Here is a 22,837-nt window from a genome sequence, read left to right on the forward strand (position 1 = left end):
GCTGTCCTGGCTGTGCTCCCTCCCAGCTTCTTGTGCACCTGCTTACTGGCAGAGCATGCGAAACTGAAAAATCCTTAACTTAGGATAAGTGCTACTTCACAACTACTAAAGCATCAGTGTGTTGTCAACATTGTTCTCACACTAAATCTGAAACACAACACTATACCAGGAGGTATACACAGCTGAGTGTATACACAGCTATACCAGGAAGAAAATTAACTCCAACCCAGCTGAAACTAGGACCATGCCCATCTCTGGCATCCTATTTATTTAACTATACTTGACTGTCATTTTGTTTGAGAATTGTATTCTAGCTAAGCTGTATCAACCTCCCATACTAATGGTAACTTTGTTCTTCCAAAGTTAAAATTCAGATATTGTCTAATACAGGCCGTGCAAAAGTTGTATTTTTGTTAATATAAGGCCAAAAACAACCCCAAAAGGCAAAGGAGTACTTACATAGACTGAAATGGGCATTTCATTTCTCATTTTAATGTATAATATTTTACATTCCTATTTATCTTTGAAAGGCCTCTTTTTTTCAATCTGGTTACCATGACTTGTGCATACTTAGACAAGGCCTTGGACAAGCAGTATGTTCCTTATTGCGAGTTGCCATGAAACCCCAGATATTTTGAAGATCTAACATACGTGAGTCTGTCGTTTGTGATATGCATGACATCTAACATGCAAACAGCAGCCCTAATCTTGGAAGATCTCTCAGATACAGAAGTGACTATACTGACTCAAAACCAGAAATGCTGTTTAATCTCTGCACACCTGCACAATTTGTGTGGAGATATTCTTCTCCCAGAGAACACAGCACAATGGCATGCAGAGGTTACAAGTGCTGTGAAGCTCCATAACCAAGAAGTCTCCTTCTCAGTGCCCAGGTACAGAGTTCTACAAGTGCACTGAAGCTTTCCAGAGGAAGAAAACCAGCTGCATTACCTTCTGATAAGCTAGGCTAAGAACCATACTTCCCAATTCATACTGTATTTCTGTTTACTTATATACGAACACAGCTGACAAGCCTATTAAAATTGTCTCTCCCTTTTCTCATCTAAAGATTGATACAACTTAAAACAAACCAGAAGTTAAAACAACTATCGGGGTTTATGTTACACTATTTAGGATCTCATTTTGCACTCTTCAGGTTCATAAGTTGATTTAGAGAGTCTCAGATATAGAGGAGTCCTACAAGGAGATCTTCTGCAAACAAAAGGCTGCACTACTACTTCCTTTAAATAACAAACCACGGAATCTTCTTACTTTCTTCTAAGTATCTATTTTTTGTAAAAAGCTACCTTAACACCGAAACAACACTGGGCAAAGAGGGAATAAGGGGATTCCTGGGTGCTGTCACAGGGGACACCAAACACTTCAGTGAAGGTTTAAACATGAACACAAGGGCCTTCAGGTTTGCTACATGAAAAAAAGCCTGCACCCTTTCCTGATTTAATACACATTTGGGAATGCATGGCTAAGAACTCCAGCCTGCTATGATACCGATACCCAAACAAAAGTTTATATAAATTCTTACGTTACTTCTACAAAATGACCCTCATTTTTATTTCAAGGAAAGGATGATCCCTATGTCTCAGTGAGGGTAGCTGCACTCTTTGGAGCAAATTCAAGCACAAAATATGCCAGTTCATGAAACGTAGAACCTGCCTTCCAGAGCCTGTTGCTATCACCTGTCACTGTACTTCACAGGCAGCCAGAGTTATTTAGAATGAATCACTTGGTAAATTTAGCTTGTTTTTCTGCTTGTGAACAAAATAATTTAAATGAAATTACTTATTTGTAGATCTTTGGTAGAGCATACAGCTAAATTTCAGCCGTAAGCAGTACGTGCTTCCATTTTCATGAAAGAAAGCTTCTTTGCCCTGACAGGAAGAACATACATTAACAGAAAATGAGCTGAGACAGTTCGATCTTCTCTGATGAGAAGCCATTCATCAGACTGGCAATTTTTAGTTAGCAGTAAGTACGCAAAGCAGTAAATTACATGAAGCAGTAAGAACAATATATTTTGACTCAACCAGCTCCAAGGCATAGTGCTTGAAGAGAAAATACAGTTTTTCATTTCTTTGAAATAGGTTTACAGCTGCTCTGGCTTCAGTAATAAGTATTGGTAAGAGAATGGAGATGTTGAAATCCCCAACACACTCTGAAGGCTTTAGCTTCAAAATGCTTCTGAAACTTGGAAGCAAGAGGCCCGTATTCCCCTATGGGAGAAAAGAGAGCACAACTGATGGCAATTCAAAGAATGTGGGAGAGAATCGTTTCTGAGGAACGCTACTGCTACCTCGGACAACGTGAGAGCTCAAGTCAGTTTGTCTTCCGCTGGGTTAAAGCCTGTGGTACGAAACTCGGCTGCCATCTCCAAAGTACTAGCAACGGTATTTAAATTCACGAGAGGTCTGACGCAGGCCTGCTGAAGCTCCAAGACGTTAAACGCCGTTACGGGAAAGTCGCTTCCCCGTGAACGTCTGCTCACTCCCCACAGGACCTCCCTCAGCAGCTGCCCGCTCCGCAGACCGCGCCACCCCGCTTCGCCGCCTCTTCAGAGACACAGCGCTGCCCCTTACACAAGCCTCCCCCTCAGCAGCAGCTCTACCGGCCGCAAATCCCGCCGGGCCTCTTCAGCACGGACGGGCCAGAAACACGGCGGAAGCGAGCAGCAGAACTCAACACGTACGGTTTGCGGCTAACCTGGGCCGCCTCCACGGGCCCCGGCAGCGCCCCCAGCTCCGCCGGGGCCGCCGCGACGGGAGCCCAGCCCCTTCCGCTCGGGGCGGGGCGGAGGGCGGGGCGGCGCCCCCCGCGCGGCTGCCCACCGGCAGGAAGCGGCCTCCAGCCCCTCAGCCCCGCGCCAGGCCTGCCCGCGAGACACCGGCGGACGGCAAAGTAAACGGGTTTCTCCACGAGCGTTGTATCACACGCCACTCCGTTGATTCAAGATAAAATTACGGTCCGGAATGTATTTGTTCCGGAGGGTTGAGAGAGGAAAGCTCTCTGCATACACACTCCTTTGAGCAGAGCACCAGCGTGCTGTTACCCTGCTTCCCCGGGTTGAAAATGTACGTAGCTGGCCTCTGCTGCGCTGTTTTATTAGCTTGGTTCTGTACTTGTAACTCAACGTGGGTGCTGGGACAGAGTGCCCGTTTCCTCTCTTATATACCTGCTTATGGGCAATAAACTGAGTACAAAGCTTTGTAAAGCGGCTCCATCCAGACACATACCAAAACTGGAGCAGGGCAAGGAAGGGTTCTGCATCCTTCAAGGCTACAGGGGATTACCTAGTATTTTCTACTTTGATGTTGCTACATTGCAACAGTGGCTTTGCCGTACAAAGTAACAAATGGAGTTCTGTCATTATCACAATAACGTTTCTTCCGGAACGGTCAAAACCCCAACCAGAGTAAATACTCGTCCTATATAACATAAAAGGATCTCATGCCAGAAGCTGCTTGCTAGGCTGGAGTAAAAAGACTCCAGTAGGAGTCACAGGACTCAAGCGTTTGTCCTACACTAGGAACAGCAGCAAAGCTACTCACGGAAACCAACGTATTTACAATAGCAAATGCGTTCTCTTCAGTCTCGTATCAAGTAGGAAGATATGTTGAAGAAAAAGCTGGAAGCAGTTGGAAACGTCCTAGAAAATTCTCAAGGAAAAACGATTCTCTGTTTGACATTAGGTCCCCTCTTAGGCTGTCAATTTCCAAAGATATGAAGGGATAACAAAGATGCAAACTACGTAACATGTGAAATGTCTTAGTGAATTTTCCAAGTTACTATCATCATAAGGATAATTTAGCTAGAAACCGTTCATTTCTGAATGCACGTTAACTTCACGCTGTAGATGACATTATTTTTACCTTCTCAAAACCAAAATTTCTTTTCACTACCATATAGTGAAGTCCCTAAAATTCAATGTTTTTGAGGAAAAAAACACTCAAAAGATTGGAAGTGAAGATGAGCCTCATATAACAAACTCACATTAAGGACACTGGAGAAATGTGCATGCTCTTTTAATATCCATCTCTTTAGAATTAAAAGCATATTAGAATGACTTTCTGAATATGGCTTTCAATGAAAATTTTGACAAGGCACACAACTCGCATATACAGAAAATGAATCTAATTTGGCCTGTTATCACAAGATCTTTCCTATATCAAGGAGTCAATTTATACAAGAGCACTATAGTAAAATTCATGATTATTACCTGAGTCACTTTGAAAATTATAGTGATATGAGCATATTCAAAAGTTTAATTAAATAAGAAATGTTGCTGTGTCTGTATGTCATTAGCTAATGAAGAAAAATTGTGAAATAAGCCTGCATTCACTGCTTATGTGCAACCACGGAAGCTGGCCCTAGTGACTTGTTAAAAAAAATAAGAGGTTATTTGATCTGAAATATCAGATCAAACAAACATTCTGAGTAGGGAAAAAAACCCAACAAACAAACAAACAACAACCAGCAGAAATGGGTATAGAAAAAACCCCAGTTGATTTAAGTGAATGAAAGCTTTGCCTTCTGAATTTTAAAGTTCTCTCAACTGGCTGCATAAGTTTTCTTGATAAATTAGCAGTACAGGATGGTGGGGAGCGTGTTTTATTTGTTCTTTAATAATATAAACCCACCAAGAACACAGCTTAGCTTTATTCATAATGGAATGGCCACAGAACACAAAAAAAAAAAAATCATTCTTCTTTTAAGCCACTCTTTTTACCCTCTTCTAAGCATCATAAACCCTTCAGAAGTTCTCATAAAACTTCCTCTCAGTGTATTTTTCCTAGCCTACCACTCCAAATACAGATAAACGAAGAACTACACAGTCCACATGGGAATGCAGCAAACAAGCTAAGAATTCCAGTAAAAGCATTTTAAAGTAATCTGCTAAGCCAGTTCATACTGAAAAAACAGCAAAGATACACTTATTTTGGTCCAGCAATCAATACTAGTGAGTTAGGCTGTTTACAGCTGGAATGATGACAAAACAAAAGTCTTTACACCAGCCTGTTACCACACCATCAACTACGATTGATATTTTATGGAATAATTTTCTCCTTAAATCCATTGGACTCTTTTGCCAAGTAAACATCATTGTAATGTTTCCCACATGGTTTTAGAAAGTTACACTAATCTTCCTTGTATGCAACAAATCTTACTGTGTGACCTCCACAGCATTGATTTTTATTAAACACAGATCAACAGGGCAAGGAACACACCTACACTGGTTTAACACTGTTTTAACTGCTGCTCTTGTTTTAATGACTTTAGTCTCACTAGTGATATTTTAAGATGTGGATGAACAATGCAAGTTAATTACCGAGGGAAAAACAGTGCCTAATTTCACAGGACAAATTCATGCCAGTGCACTCTGCACTATTCCTCCTGCTTAGTCTCCAAGACAAGTAGACTTACACTAAAATGAGATTATCCTTAGATTTTCTTATCTTTTTACCCTGAAACACTAACACCTAAACATCATACTCTAGAAGCTGCGTATGAATATATACTCTGAATCATCTAGAACATGGTGCACAATTGCAATCGGACTGTTCACCTTTTCAAAAAAACCAAAGTGTCTTCCTCCTCCTTCCCAGTCCTAAACCCCACAACAAAACAGTCAAAATGAAGAAAAAAAGGCAAAAGAAGAGAAAGGAAATAATTTATTAGGAGATTTCACAGGCAAGCTAACATACATTTATCATATAAGTCTTGTGACAGTTTAAAGATATCTGGAATCTTTAAGATGAGAAAATTTATGCTCTGCTTAAATACTTTAGAAATGCTACTACGCACAGTTCAAGAGTCCTGATGATTACACTGCTTCTTTCCCCAGCTTGATAACACTTGAAAGAGATGGAACACAAAAGGGACCTGGAACATCACAAAGGCATGTTAAAAGTAAGAACAACCAGAAAATAGTAATGTTATGCTTTCTTTTGACAACTAAATTGAAAGATGTTTAGCATTTAGAAAAGTGCTGAATGTCTGAAAAAAAAAATCTGACTTAATAGATACAGGCTGAATTAATTTTATATTACAGTAAGTTAAACAATAATGTAGTATGAAACCCAGAAGAAAAATATGTCACTGGCAACAACACTACCTCAGTGCAGAGAATCTAAAGAAAAAAGAAAAAAAAAACAAACAAAAAACCAAACAACAAAACCAACAAAAAGGCAGCAGTGATTAATAGTTCAATTCCAAATACTTCATCACGAAATACTGTTAGATTTTCTTCACTACTCAAAAAAGAAAAAGTAAGGAATGTACAAAGTCAGCTACAAATTGTTTCTCATATATCAGGAGAACAGTAATCATCAAATGATCTACAATACTGGTTAACCATTAAATATTAAGAATTGCTCTGCAACATATTGTAATCAATGTATTGTTATTGCTATATTTATTTAAAGAAAAACAAGACATCCTCAGTGTGAGCTCAGCCACAGCTCCACACACATCAGTGGAACACTTCTAGCTCATACAAACTAAGGAATTGGACCACAAATTAGCAAGTTATATGAACTCTGAGGAAGAAGGTATAGGCCACCTTTTAAGACTAGGAACCTTCATTGTGTCTATTCACACACCACAGACAACTCATTGATTTTTTTTTTCTTTTCCCCACCCCCTAAAAAAGTGCCCTTTGCTTTTAAAATTACCAGATCAGTTCATCCCCACACCTACTCTATACAAAAACTTAAATGTAGTTGAGTGCTATGGGAAACATTGCACAAAAAAGGATACAACAAGAAAGGATACACTCTGCATGACAGTATTACTGCAGTATTTACGCAGGAATGTTTCTAAAGAAGAACAGCAGAATGTGGTTTAATTTTACTTGATTCTCAGTATTGCATACATATAACTTATGCTACCTATCAAAAGCAAATATGCCTCTGATAAAATACAGTTTTGACCCCTTATGAGATTTAATGAGGGCTGATGAGTCCACCAACACTAAACTCCATATTCAAAAGTAAAGACATTTTTTGATAACTTGAACTACTAGGACAACACCAGATTTTTCTCTCTCATTAATTCTCCTTCAGGTCTTTGCCATTTTACAGACTCACTTTCTCCATCAGGTCCAAAACCCAATCATGTTTCCATTCAATGCAGGCTTTCAAGTCGCTTCTTCCCTATGAAGAAGCTGGAGACCTCTCAACATCAGTTTCTTCTACATAACCTTTCTCCCAAAAAGTTGTATTTTAGCTATAGAAAAAATAGTCACCCCAAACACTAACTGAAATTTTTGCCAGTCAATCATGAAAAAAGACATTTCAGCCAGCAAGGAGTTACATTGTGTTTTTATAAACCATATGTATTATTTTCTCTACAAAGGATAAAACCTTTGTAGAGAAAATACTAAAAAATAATAAAAGTATTTGCAATAACATTCATTAATTTAACACAGCTTCTTCCTGTTTAAAAATAATCAGAAGTTTAACTTAAGTCAATTTAGTTGTTAAAAAAAAAATGAACAACAACACTGAGACACAGGATACAGATCAAATTTGAAGTCCCTCAAATGTTTGCATAACCTTGTTTATATGCATATTTATGTTTCAAACAAGATTCTAACACTCTTCTTTCTTACACACTCAGATTTCTATCACGAAATTTGCATCATAAACCAGCATCCATACGAAAATTCCAGCAGGAACAGGAAAATATAGTCATGCAGAAATAGGGTTCAGTTTCATCATTAGTTGGGGAAGTGAAACAAATATTTTTAATTAAACCTCAGGGATCCCTAGAAATCTGTATTAGTCTCTGGCACATTCTGTGATTATTACATATAAATGGTCACGGTAAGGAAGAAGTTCTGCCCATGATACATTAAACCAATGACACCAAGGTAATTCATGTAAGACTTTCAGGTGCACAAACAGGTCTTGCATAAGTACATATTTGCTCACTCTAAAAAAAGCTTCTGAGTTGACCATCAACATAATTAATAACCAGGTAAGGACCTCATTATTTTCTTTTTGCAGTTCAAGTATTATTTAGCATGTTTAGTGAAGTCAGAATTAGATTTACTGTACCAAATTAGTTGAAAATACATGGAATTCCTAAAAGAATAAAAGTGTTCAGACTTCATTTATAAGGCTTTCCCATAGCTAAAATACTTCAGGTTTCTTTTTTGCATTTAAAGAAACCTTAGTAATTTTCTCCTTATTAGACACTGGATAAAATATAAGGTTTTTTTCTAACAAGGAAGGAGTAATAAACAAGACTGAAACATTCCCATAAACCCTTATTCCTAATAGAATACTTCAGCCAAGGCTCATTTGTCTCTTTTCAATGACTAATACTGAAGAATGCCTGTAAAAAAGTAATCTTTAATTTGATAAAATAAAACACAAATTTTGCAAACCACAAATCAATAACTCAAAATAGGAAGTGGTAAGACCAAATAGCATCTCAGAAATGAGGGAAACAAGCTCAAATATAATCTGATGGAAAAAAAATCCTTAGACATCTGACAGAATAATAAACCTATAATTTAAGTAACTAATAGAAATACAACCCTTACAATAACCATACTGCAGGGTCTCCAAACAATTTTTAAAAATCAAAACCAGCTGTTCACATCCTTTATTTCAAACTTCAGGGGTTTTTCCAAAGTAACAATGATCAAAACATCCAGATTAAAAACACATGGATTAATTAGAATGTTTCAGAAGTATTCAGCCTAAGCTTTGAGTTCATTTGGTCTTAGGTGGAGGCATAACCAAAGTGATGCCCAACTGTAATCTGCAATTAAGCTAAATGCCCTTTAAATTTGCGCTAGCTGATCTATCAGAGGGTGCAGATTGAGAAATAAATGCTTCCAATTCTTGCACCAATTACTTCACATGCTAATTTGAGACAGTTCACTACTCAAATTTTTTTAGGCCATGAAACCCCTCACAGTTAAATTAGAGCTGATTTTGCTTCAGTTACTCTCATATAAAACAAATAGTTAGAGTAAGCAGTAGTGAAGTAAAGCTATATGATAGGAAATAAAGTTAAATAGTGATTACTTTCTGCTAGAAGTTACTTTCCCATCAATTTTAGACAACAATGCCAAAAATCAGGACCTATGCACTCCACGACAAAGGAAGCCTTGATCAATGCAACATTAAGTAGGACTTCCTGACACAATATCCTTTCCTAAATCAGACAAGTTTCAGGAATGCTGCAACAGCACTAAGACCTCATTTTTTCAAAGTTAGCAAAGCCAAAGGTCCTTTACAAGCTAGAAGCGAGTTTATTGCTGGGAACAGTTCTTCAGGATCGTTTTACAACGGCAGGGATGGAAGGGAAGGAGAACAGAGGTAACTCTCTTCAAAGCCAAAACCCCAGAAGATTACTAAGAAGTAAATGGTCCAATTCTACAGAATTATTCTCCTTAGCTCACCAGAATAAGGATTAGAGAAACTGACAACTACCCTAGGATATCAGGATTAGGGAAATGGCAGTCTCCAAGTTTCTAAACAGGGGAAGAAGCAACATTTTAAACTTACACCAACTGTGTATCTTGCATTCTGGTTTTCTGATATAAGTGCACATTTAAGAAAAGAAAATTGTATGGAACATTTCCTCTCCACCATCACTATGCCTAAAGAAGCCATTAAAAAGATAATAAATCAAAACAAACAAGAAACCCACAACAAACCAAAGGAACGAAGAACCCCAGCCTATTTATTTTTATTTTTAGGCAGACAATCCATACCTTGTGCAGTGTTTTACTTTTTTCTTTTCCCTTCATTGGCATCCTGTTTTGGTCTAGCTGAACGAGCAAATTGCTGAGATTCTGTTAAGGACTACAAGTGTCAATGACAAACAGAAGCCAATCAAGAAGCAAAAAAGAAGTATTATTTCAGCAAAAGGTAGTTTAAAAAGTGGCCTTTATCTGTGAATCAATTCTACCACAGTATTAAATATTATAACAATAGCATCTATTAGTCAAAGATTAGGATCTCGCTGATTTGCAGTACAAAAAATTTTAAGGGAGCCTGTCCAAGAGTTTACAATACTAAGTAAATAAGGAGGATTAACCAGGAATGGGTTAGGTGCAGAGTAACTACAGCAGGATAAATACTTGACATTTATAATCCTACATCGCAGCATGTTACTTTCATAACTTTGATGTCTCAGTAGGTATTTGCGAGGGAAAAAAAGCTAAAAGGAACAGAGGTTGGGGGGAACAAGAGTACAAAGAAAAGAAAATAAACTATGAAATCTTTAAGTGAAAAATAAGAAAGGACTTATAGGCAAAACACAGGGCAATGCAATCAAAAAGTGTAGAAATCCCAACATGTTACACAGGCCCAAGAAGTAACTGACAGCTCCAGCTAGAGAAGCAGTCTAAACAGAGATCACTGACCCTGACAGGAACATTTCTTTATGTTCTTAATTCTGTAAACACAGGCTTGACCAAAAAGCCTACTTAACTTAAATACAGTGGTCATACAAGTTAAATTATCTTTTGTATTGTGTTTGCAGGATTAAAGAGGTAAAACCAGAGAAGACAATTTTACTGTCTTAAATAAAGCACATTTACCTCCATGTTTCCGAAGAGGTGCCCCTATTTATTTTTCAGTTATCATAAAATTAACAATAGTGACCTATGCTATGCTGCCTGGTTTTCTTAAGATATTTCCTCTTTCCATAGATTTCTAATAAGTAGAACACTATAACAGCAAAACTAGTGATTAACTGACAGATTACGAAGAATATAATGTAAATGTTTGAAGAAAAAGATACAACCACCATGGGTTTTTCAAATAAGACATATCCATTTGCTTCTTTTAAAGCTTTAGCAGCTGCTTTTTCATTAGGAAGTCCAATGAAAGCCTGTCCCTTCATACGGCCTTCTTTCATCAAACGTATATCAAACCTAGAGGCAAAATTGAGAACCAGGAATTACTAATGTTTAACCACACTTATTTCACAGTACAAATAATTCTCATGCTTCAAGTTAGAGAGATAGCAGAAACAGGAGCAGAGCCAACAAGTAGGAATTATGTCATCAGAGACCATTTTGCCTGGGGGAACTGCCTAGTAAAAAGTGGTATTACACTGCAGGATGGCAAATTGGTGTGCAATTGTAGTAAACATGATATATGCAAAATGATCAGATACACACAATCATCTACACTGTTCATTCTATCTCGCTCAGCCAATAAACAGTAAATTTGGCAAGGAAAATAAGGGCAAAACAGCAGAGTGTTCAAAAAATAATTCTATTTCTCTACTTGTGATAAATGAAGATTTTCAGATGAAATAAATTTTTTCTTTATGCAGAAGCATAAAGAGAAAAGACGGACTAGTTTTGAAATCGCCATTTTCACCAGCATTATAGAAGTTAAGATAAAATGTTTAACTTTAACCAAGTATCAAATTAACTTACATATTTCGTTCCACTTCTGACTGGAAGTCAACGTATCTTCCAAAAATGAACTTGAGATCCTGAAATTAAAGTGTAGGTGTAAGGAAAGCTGATAAAAAGCCCTTTTGATAAATACTTAATTTGCTTGTTTACCTACCTTTTCTTGAACTTGTTTAGCTAAATTCTTCACATATATCCTGCAATTTGGATCACCCGGCTCATAGTTTTTGAAAACAGAGAATTTTTCCATTTCTTGAACAAGACAGAAAAACAGATAATATTTTAGCTCATTTACTTACTTTGTATTTTTGCTCAGTATAAAATAACTAAATTTAATGTATGATGAACTAATAAAGGAAATATTTAAACTATTAGTTACAACAAAGCAAAGAGCTATTATTAGATAATTTATTCTCACAGTTATACCTTCTCTAGACAGTCTGTTTTTTTCTAGGTCCTTTCTAGAAATAAATTCTGATGGTATTTCATCATCTTCCTCTTCAGTTTCCATTTTATCATTTGAGCTAGGAGCTGGGAAAATCCTTCCAAAGCCTGTATTATTGATTTCTTCTGTGGCTGCATAAAGGTCTGAAATTTCAAACACATTACATAAGTAGTGTTTCTTCACAAGAGGATCAACAGTAAGCAAAAAAGTAACATTTCAGTAACATTTTAATATAGTAAACTTTGGAAAGTAATTTGAACACATTCTTAAAGAAATTTGTCTTAATCCCTAGTTTGACAAACACACCTGCTGTACATGGTCCTATAAAATCAACTGTGCTAAAAATAACAGCCGTGGCACATGCCAGTTAAGGTAAAACTAGCCTTGCTGTTCAAGCCTGTATCCATTTCAATGGTTTAATTTTCATTCAAAGAAAGAAACTGCATATTACTGTAAAGCATCAAGAAACACAGACTGACCACAACCCTGTAAGAAACCATCACACCTCATTGCTATTATCACCCAGCATTTTTATAGCAGATAATCAGTGTATCACAGAGGAGTAGGCAATCACTTGAATGCTGCTCTCTAAGAGCTGGAAAAGGAAAATCTGAAGTTAGCCTTACATATTCAATTATACTATATAATACTGAGAATGCATCTGTAACATAGTTGCTAAAAACACCTTAACATTTAAGAGTGCAATTCACAATAAAGCCACAGATCACATAGGACAGAAAGAGACCTTTAAAATCCTCTTAATCCTTTACTGTACCAAAGCACAGAGTCCTGTGCTTTAACATGGGAAAAACAGCAAATGCAGACACGACTCATGTTGATGTTCTTAAACACATCCTGATGTATACTACTTATGAAAGCTCCAATACACAAGAAAAAAAGAATATAATTCCCTGGCCTAAATTTCAGCAGCCTTCTACACACTGAAGTCACATGAATTTAATATTAAATACATTTGAAGTATGAATTTTCTTACCATTTTTTTCATCTTTTTCAGAGTTTATCTGAAGAACAGCTGGTATGTCAGTAGTAATATGAAACTCAATTTTTTTATGACCTACATGGTGTGGCTGCTCAAAGACATCTGAAGGTGACAGTGTAGGGTGCAAATTACTGTTTAAAAACAACAACATGTTAATTAAAGATTCAGACACCAATGAACACATAGTCAAATAGAAGATTTCTTCCATACAGCTTTTATACTGTTTTTTACCATGAATATAGATGAGTTGTCCATTTCATAAATTTCACTCAATACAGTTCAAATTGATTAAAACACTGCAAATATAGTAGGTATGGCTGGCAGCGAGACCAAAAACAAGAATTACATACCACATTACAATATATACAGGCACTTATGAAAAACTTTAACAGTAACTTAAATATGAAAAATAAGCGGCCTTGCTCCTGCTCTTACATAGTGTATAAAATATACCAAATCTTAAAAGAAAAATATAGCAAATCACATGGAGGAAGAAGGCTATTAGTAAAAATGCATTCACAATTGATCATCACTATATAGAAATACTACACTGGTGTCTACTGTGCCATAGCACTGCAGTTTCAAAAACCAAACACATTTTAAACAAAATCAGTTTTTATTCTTCCAGTATCATACTTTTTTTTATTTTAAATTTTTATTGTAAAAAGAATCCCAAACAATAAATCCAGATTGCTTCTGTCAGGGCTGTGATATAAAAGTGTTTTTCTTTTTTATGCAAAAGGGATTATTATTAGTTTGATAGCAAGAGAAACACAGAGCTTGAACCAGGCAACACTTTAAGATTAAGGTTGTTGAGCAGACTTTAGTTCAAATTACACAAAAATCTGGACTGTTAGAGCAAGAAAACCAAGCATGTAGATAAGGGAAGACCAACTCCACTACAGAATTTAAATACCAGTGAAGAATGCTTGTTTTAAAACAGCAACACTAAAGCAAGATGATAGAGAAAACAATTTAGTAAAAGGATTTATCTTCTCAAACAGCGCAAAACCCACAGAAATAATACAAACCTGTGAGGAGTGCACATGGGAACATTCAGTAAGTCTTTAATTCTCTGCTTTTTTCTAACACCATGCCTCTTTGTGTTTATTGGTCTTTTAGGCTGAAGGGTTGCTAATTCCATCAACTTGGTCATTCTATTTTAAACAAAATTTTAAAAAGAACTGAAACAGTTTACAGTTTATTAGAAAATACTAATTTTGAAAACCCTTCCTCCCCCCCTCCTTAAAGCCCTTGAAATACAACTTTTCAGAGCATGGTTATAAATCTAGCTACCGTAAGACCAAAACTACATGAAGAAATTATAACACATAGCAAATCAATATACACATAGCAGTTAAGTGACTGATCAAAACTGTAATTAGTTCAATGATGCCCCTCCCTTCCCCAAGCATGCACCTGATCAGGACACTGAAGCTGTAGAAATGCTAAGAAGCCCCAGGCTGAGCCTTTTTTGTTAATAGCATTTCGAGTCAACAGGAGTGCCTTTCTCCAAATACATGTACTTTTCTGAATATATACAGCATAGTGACTTTTTGGTTTACTTTTCAGTTCAAATAGCAAATTAAGAAAAAAATGCTTCTTCATTTAGTATTAGTTTAAAGATTAAAAAAACAGCTATGATGTAATTCAGTCCCAAAACTGCAAGAGAATCCTCAGCACACACAACCTCCCATTATTACTCCTAGCAATAGACACTGATGTACAAAGAACATTTCGCAAGTCAGAATGCATGTATGATTCAGGCTGGGTAGTTTACTCAGTAAAGATGTGAAAAAATGAAGAATCCAGAAAACAAACTAATTATTGCTTCCTTATATCTGCACTCTCGCTTCATTCCATGTTTATGTTTTGTTGGGTTTTTGTTTTTTGGACATGGGAACAAATGATAATTTGCATACCATTTAGCCATTTTCCTTCTCTTACTGTGATTCAAAACTGCACTGTCCTGTTTTTAAGCCACTCTGGAGCTTCCTTAAGTATCTGGAAAGATTATCTACATACTGCAAACATTAACAGATTCCACTATTTGATGAACTAGAAGCTAGAAAAGTAAAACCACCACTTTAAGAGAGCCCAAAAGCTTGCTGTAAAATGCATACCTCTCCTTTTCCTCCTCATTATCACTTTCATATTCTGATTCATCTCCAGTAGATAGTTGCTCTTCCTCTTCAGGCAAAGGAGGCTCTTCAGGAGGCAGAGGTGGGACTGGGGGAGGTGGCACAGGCACTGGTAAATACTCTTCATACTAATTATGGGGGGAAAAGTTAAAAAAGTAATTAAACATTTCAAGAAAAAAAATTGCATATCTTGTTTTCCTTTACATAATAAAAACAGTCAAAGCAATAAATTAGAAGATGACAAGAAGCATTTTTTTTAAAGTATGTTTATAGGGATCTAGGATGCTATTTTGCTAAACTACATTACTAATGAAAACTTTCCACAAGAAAAAAAATTTGCTGCTTTCTGAAGCATAACAGTGATGTTTTCATTCTTTCAATCTGAGGAGATAAAAAACCAAAACAGCAACCATGGCCCTGGTTTTTTTTGGTTGTTTTTTTTTTTACTTTGCACTCAGCTTTAAGGACCTTCCTGAGAAGAATATAGTCAAAACATATCAGAGGAGACCTAAGCTCCCAAACCATCTCAGTTTCTACACTGAACCTTCCAACACCTATCCAAGTTACATTTCTATTTTCTGTAAGGAGTGCGGATTTCATGAAAGGAATCATTTTTTTCATTGAGACTGCAAAAACCACATATAAGGAATTCCTATGTACAAAATCATCTCCATTCCTGCTTTCAACAATCTTACTACACTTAACAGCTACTTTTACGTATCATCAGTTCCTTAAGGCACTGATGTCTTCTTGCATTAGAAATACTCTGTGCCCTTTAGAAACTGCTCTAGGAATTTTGAGGACTGGCTTCTCACCTTGCTACTTTTTTGCGTGACGATTAAATTCACAGTGCTTAACCTGGCCCAATACCAGGCAACGAATAGAAACTGCTCTAGGAATTTTGAGGACTGGCTTCTCACCTTGCTACTTTTTTGCGTGACGATTAAATTCACAGTGCTTAACCTGGCCCAATACCAGGCAACGAATAAAATTCTTCCCAGAATATCAGTGTGAATTAATTTACTTGATTTATTTCATAGTTTTCTTTACCAGCTAGCTTCCCTGTTATTAGAAGCAGGTGTTCTGTTAGGGAAAACACAATGTGTAGTGGAGCACAACTTCACTATATCCAAATACTGTAGCTATCACTGTTAATGCAAGTCCTCACTTGTGCCGACTTCCACTGGCAGTCAAACTATCACAGCAACAGAGAACTGAGACCACAGAGCTATTTCCCTTCAGAAACAGCTCCCCCTAAGCCTCTTCCAGTTTTCCTCAACCCTGCCTCTTTCAAAAAAGATCCTGAAGACAGGGCAAGTTAAATCCAAAAGTGCTGTATAGTCTCATTAACAATCGGAACCTAATCGGAACTCCAAAGAAACACATGGATCAAAGAATGCATCTTTGTAAGGCAATGGGTTAATGGTGTTCTTTATTTCCTGTATGTGTAACATGATGCTATAACCTCCCTTTTTTTTATATTCAACAGTTTGAAATATTCCAGTGCTACTGTCATATACATATATTTATTTGCCCTAAGCGTAGTTAAAAGGATTTCTTTAGAAGACTAACATGCCCATCTTTACCCAACGAAATGCAGCAGTATTTGCTATCCTCTAGAGACTTATCCAACTTTTAGAAGTTTGAACTTTGATCTCCTACCATGCTGCTAACATTCTAACTTGTGAATCTGTTTTACAGTACTTAAAACATATTTTAAAAGTTACCATGGGAGGGCGAGCAGTAATTGGTCCAAAAGGTGGAGGAAGATTCATTTTATTCATAAGATGAAGTACCTGAAATGATTCAAGATAAGTAAAATTTCATTTAAACAAATGACAACAGTTCCTTGCTAGGTATCATAGCTGGTAACTTCTGGCAGGTGTAAATCAGCATAGTTTTAATGAAGACACAACTACATTGGTTATTAAACAATGTGAAAGCCTGCTCTAGAGATCCAACGCTAATGGTAAATGAGCAACACCCTAAAAAGGCGAATCAAAAAGGAAAGCATCTTCTCATAATGAAATTCCAAGTACTCAAGTAACATCTAATTAGAAAGATCATATCCAGTTAAGTCTGCAGTGCCAATGAAGTAAGTTAACTTCTGGTCAATGAAATCTTATTATCTCAACATAGTAAAAAAATTAACACTGGGTAACACTATCATAGGAAAACTAAGTTATTATTTACTATGACAAAAATTATTTCTATGGATAATTAAAAGAGGAAAAAGGAGATGGTTTTATTTTTATACTTTCTTTTTTTGCTGTTTTTTACTTACCTGGACATAAAATTTGGGCACGCTTGCCAAGGCATTTGCTATATTTGCTAGAATTGTACTTGAAGGCGGTGGATACAAATATTTGAGGCAAGAATTGATGGGAAAGGTGAGGCTGAGGAATAAAGTTTAAAAACAAGACATCTTAGCACCATTGCCACATAACAACTGATAAAAATTAATGATTACTAGAGGTTTAACTCTTGATTACATTTGAAGTACCACTGAAATATTATTATTTCCCCTAGAACAGGTTTGGGCCACTTACATTATGTCTTTAGCATCAGGGAGCAGTCCCCTAATGCAGGACAGACTTCCTGGGCTTGGGCACAATGAAAGTACCAACACATACAGAAAGCCTAAAGCACACAGAAACAATCAAAGTGCCCCAAACAAAAGCACAGCATACCATGCTGTACAAACATCATAAACTCAAAGTTCTGGATTTATTAGCCCAGCAAGAAGTTTATTCTTCATGTATGCAAAAATGCAAGGGGGGGGGGGGGGGGGGGGGGGCGCGCGGGGGAGAACAAGAAACCTCCGGAAAAACAAAAGCCAACAGTATTCTGCTGTTGGGACAACATACACTGGGATAACCTACTCAGTCCTCAAACTGTTCCTGAGAAAGCAATGGATAGTGCTAGAAGGCTATTATGCAATCCACAACTTCACAGCTCAAAGCACCAGTTGCTACTCAACTTTGAGGGTTCTAAACTCGAAGAACTAAAATTTCATCTTTATGACAATTCCTACAGCTATGCATGTAGTCCAGTTGCATGCTATGAAATAAAACAAGAGAGAATGGAGCATACTGCATTCTCTCTTGTTCAACAGTGCATAACACTTATTTAAAAATAAACTGTAACAAAATAAAATAATTAAGACGAAAAACAACACTAACCCATGGCTGGGTGCAATTCCATTCTCTATTTTAACACAGCCTGGTTCATTCTTCTCTTCTTCTTTCACTGGTTCTTCTGAACTGAAAATTAATTTAGCATTAATTAAAACCAGGCAAAATTTAAATGCCTTACATAATATATGAAATATGTTTAATCCTGTCTATTAAAAAAATATAATAGACTAGTATGCTATTTTTAACATCTTTCTTGAATGTCATTACTACAGCCCGTATTAATTCTTAAGAATTAATACATGTGATAATTATAGTAGCCAGACTTCTAAAATAAATATTTATGCAGATTTCAGTCTCCCTATATTCAAACACTTCTGACTTAAATCTACTCACAGGAAAAGAACTAAAATTACTTCATGTTACTCTCTGTTCAGAGGCTGTATTAAATTACTGCTTTGTTCATATTTAGAGTGGAATAAATAACTTAAAACCATACAATTGACTTTAATTAAGCACTATCACATAGCTTCTATCACTTAGTTACGTATTACACAGGTGAACTTGAGAGCCTAACTACGAACCTTATTTTTTTAATTAAGTGCTTGACAGACAATTGAAACCCAAACTATCACAGTTCTTGGTCACACTAGCATTAGGATTCATTGATATTTAATTTTTATTTTTAAATATTACATATGCTTTAACTATTTGAAGACAGACTCAAGACAGTTTTATGTTTGTTCTGCTCATGCTTCAAGCTAGATACATGCGAATCAGCTCCAGCTTAGAAGCCAGTGGCTACAATAGTATAGTCTTATACAGTTATGCTAGCAGGTATCAATTCTGCCTGAACTCTTGATTAGATTAGAAAGAAACATCAGGAAAACATTGCATGCACTGTTTAACAACAAAAGAAAATTATAATCCTGACAATAAAAAAAAGTAGAAGAGTCTTTTTTAAACACAGGGAACCTGTGCAACACAGAGGTCAGCTTACGCACACTGGAGTCTTGCTCTGTAAATGAGAACAAACAGGACCATCTGCTGATTAAAGATTATTAAACTACAGGAATAAGGATGGGAATTATTTCATAATGATATTGAATGAAACAATACTAATGTGAGGAATGCAGTCACTTATCTATAGATCTCAACCTGCCTGTTAACACTTTTAAATGGTTACAATTTATCCTTTGACTTAACAGTACTATGAAAGTATCATGAATATGGAATTTCCTTTCCTTGACCACACAGAAGTCAAATTATTATGCACATACCTTTTACACTTCTCTGAGACAGAAGGCTGGCTAAGTACCTGCACGCTATCTTGCTCCTTTGCAAATTCAACAACTAAGGTGTGACCTAAAAGTTTCAGCTGATGCAGTCTTGACAAAGCCTTCAAATAATTATAACAGAGAAAAGAAAGGAAAGAGGAAAAACATCAGAATTATTTCTAAGCATAACTGCTTTTTCTTTGGTTGGTAAACTAGCCACAGTTTGCACAGGATGCAGTCCCAACTGCTTTAGGCTAAGTCTGTGCAACTACAGACACAGGTAATTCTGCACCATTCCTGCCTTCACAGCCCTGCTTTTAGCAGCCTCCTTTCTGCTAGCAGGAAGGAAAAAGATAAGGTTGCACAGCTAGAACCATTACAGAGACTTAGGTCATCTGAACACATTAGCAAGACTGCAGCTTTATCAATGACACTTATTACACAGCCTAGTAAATCTCTGTGATTTCAAGTAACCAACCTCCTGCTCATGAACTACAAACACGGTGAAGTCCACCAGTAATGGACTGAGAATTTTAAAATCAAGATTCTTAACAGTGACACTAGGAAGCTCCATCATTCTGGAATTCCAGATCCTGCTAACAATTGACATGAAGCAACCTAAATTCACCACTGTTCATCCCACACAGTCTTTGTAACTTTTTGAGTAGTACTTTACAGCATGGCCTACAAAAATTAAAAGCAACACCAGAAAAACAAGGGCATAAGAGGGAAATTCAGGACACAGGCTTTTTTTACCAGATTCATATTTAAAAAGCATTATTAGCTTTACCTTTTTGGCATCCATGTCCCCCATTAACATGGTAGTTTTCCTTATCAAAGTTGGGCATTCAAGGCAGTCTTGAATTGTGTACATCACTACGTCTGAATTTTATGGCAAATATGCAATTATGCAGGAGACAAATTATGTTTGGTTTATATTTTACGCATAAATGCACACACACCCTAGACAAAGCCCTGCACAGTCTCAACTCATTTAAGTGTGCCATGCTCTAAGTGACAGGTTGGATCAGACGACTTCCACAAGCCCCTTCCAACCCACCTTTCTTATGACTCTATAGAAGTGTTTGTTTCATCAAATCCCTCAGGCACCTCCTGAAACAGAACTCTAATATTACACTGCTAGATTTTTTTTTCTTTCCTGACACAGAGTACTAGATGATGGTAAAACATTTCATAGCACAACTGGCAATTCAGAAAAGTGCTTTGCTAAAGCACTGAATAACAAACTCAATACAAACCTTCACAGCTGCATTTTCACTGGGAAAGGTAGCAAAAGCAGTATGTTTCTAGAAAACAAACAAAAAAAATTGTCACACTGAATTCAAACCGAAAAGGTAAGAAATTGCATGTAAAACATACACCTTCAAGTAATTTGTAAGTTCAAGTTTACATATTTGAAAGCTTCTAGGTAGTGGTCATCTAACTCCCATGTGGGGCAAAGATGAAGGACTACAGAATGTTTCTCTTAAGAATTTAGGACAAGCACCTCCTGCAGTCAAAAATTAAGATAGGAACTGAGGAGTTTGGGGAATACAGGAAAACAGTATTATTATTTTTTTTCTAGTGAGCAAAAGCCAACCTAAACTGTGAGAACGTACACATTGATAAAGAAGTTTAATCCTCTTTGCAAAAAAGGAAGTTTATTTCAGCACCTCTCAGCAGAACATTTTCATGAAAGCGACTCGTAAGAAGTAATACTTTTCCTGCTACGGAAGTCATAACTATCGTTGTGCTCCGGAAGTCCGGATGGTTTCTAACTAGCATTTTCCCTTTCTTTTTTAAGTTTAAAAAAATCCTTAAGCTTTCCAAATTGGATTAAATCCTCACAGAATACACAGTTAACCTTGAACTTAAATTTGTTGTAAGAAACTTTATTGCTTCTTCTTGCCACTACCTGATTCGGTATGAAAACCCCAAAACATTAATACGGTTATAAGAGCTGCTGTCAGGAAAACCATTGTAACGAAGTCAGTATTCTAAATATCCTATAAAAGAAAGCACGACCCTGACACAAGATGCGGACATCATTTATCTGCAGTTCTGCAGGAATACAAGGTTCTTTCCAAACAGCATTCGCCACCAGGCAGATACTCCTATGGTTTTGTAATTTGGAAAAAAAAAAAAAAAAAAAGATGATTTCAAGAGACAGACCTGTGAAACCGCATCCCTACACCTACCAACAGACCCCTCTGCGCTGCTCTTCCACGGCCTTATTCCTAAGAACAAGCGAAGCCATAAGCCGCGGCCAAGGGCCCAGGACTTGCAGCCAGCGGGGAGCCGGCCCACCCCCGTGTCAGAGGCTCTCCCAACCGCTCCGCCCCTGCCCGGCCCAGCGGTGCTCTCCCGGCGCGCAGGGCCACCGCGCCGCAGCCCGGCCCGGCCCAAGCAGGGGGGGGGGGGGGGGGGGGGGGGGAGGCAGGAAGAGCCCTGGCCCCGCAAACACGCTCGCCCCCTCCCTGAGGCGCGGCAAACGGCCCGGGGCCGAGGCCGGCCTCTCCTCCCGTCCCCGCCGCCCGGAGCCGCCCCAGGCCCCGGCCCTCACCAGCCGCCCGTGGTCCGACAGGACGCGCACAGACACCGCCCCGAAGTGCTTCAGCAGATCCTCCTTCTCCGCCGCCGTCAGCTCGGCGGGCAGATGCCGCAGCAAGAGCGTTCGGCCCCGCCGCCGCGCCACGCCGGGGTGAGGCGGGACGCCGGGGTGAGGCGGGCCGGCACCCAGCGCCACGGCGGCCGCCCGCTCCTCCTCGCAGCCCGGCGCCGCCATCGCAGCGCGCAGAGCCGGCGCCACAGCCGCGCGCAGCCGGAAGCAAAGGGACAGATCTCGCGAGAGCGGAGGCCGGGGCTTGGGCCCCGAGTCTCGCGAGATTGGCGGCGCCGCGGGATGGGTTGTCGCTAGCGGCGGGGGCGGGAAGCGCGCGCCGAGGTGGGCTCTGCGGGTTCGGGGCCTGCGGCGCGGCGCGGCGCCGCCCCGCCCCGGCCCGGCCCGGCGCCGTGCCGCGGATCCGCCGGCAGCTGCGGGGCGCGAAGGGGCGGCGCGGTGAGCTGCTGCTACCGGGGGCGCGGCTGTTCCTCCGCGTGCTGACGGGCGGCCGGAGCCGCGACCTGAGCCGGCCGTCGGGGTCTGGCGGCCCCGTCCGTCTCGCTGGTGCCGGGGTCGCCGCAAGCGCTGGGGTGGGCTGTCCGCGAGGCGTTCTTCAGGGCCGTGTCTCTGGCAGGTGGCGCCTTAGACGGACGGTACACGGAATCTGCCTTAGTCAAATCTGAAACCACGCTCCAGAGGGAGAGATGACCCTTCCCTTCTTCCCCTCCCTTGGCAGTTCGCAGGTTGTCTTCAGGCGGAATTGTAAGAGGTTGTACTGCTTTCAAAATAGCATTCTCATTAGCCTTTAGCTGAAGAGACTTCTCTTTTTCTCCT

At 38.6% G+C, this 22,837-nt stretch overlaps 1 protein-coding gene across 2 annotated transcripts; it reads right to left on the reverse strand.

Annotated features, from left to right (window-relative positions):
* Positions 1-5,666: 5,666 nt before the first annotated feature.
* On the reverse strand, positions 5,667-22,186 carry RNPC3 (RNA binding region (RNP1, RRM) containing 3). Of its 2 annotated transcripts, none has more exons than XM_049807413.1 (15): positions 21,965-22,186; positions 20,661-20,708; positions 19,405-19,523; positions 18,173-18,253; positions 17,275-17,386; positions 16,718-16,786; positions 14,973-15,118; positions 13,881-14,006; positions 12,844-12,980; positions 11,831-11,992; positions 11,562-11,656; positions 11,426-11,484; positions 10,780-10,912; positions 9,746-9,818; positions 5,667-5,895 (listed from the first exon to the last, which is right to left on the reverse strand). In XM_049807413.1, exons 1-14 carry the CDS (start codon positions 22,184-22,186, stop codon positions 9,759-9,761), a joined length of 1,569 nt encoding a protein of 522 aa, XP_049663370.1. In that variant the 3' UTR covers positions 5,667-5,895; positions 9,746-9,758. The 2 variants fall into 2 exon arrangements, with proteins under 2 accessions (XP_049663370.1, XP_049663369.1); XM_049807412.1 differs by having other exon boundaries at positions 5,667-6,830.
* Between the last annotated feature and the right edge of the window lie 651 nt (positions 22,187-22,837).

This window comes from Accipiter gentilis, chromosome 8 (assembly GCF_929443795.1).
Source record: "Accipiter gentilis chromosome 8, bAccGen1.1, whole genome shotgun sequence".
NCBI classification, from domain to species: Eukaryota; Metazoa; Chordata; class Aves; order Accipitriformes; family Accipitridae; genus Astur; species Astur gentilis.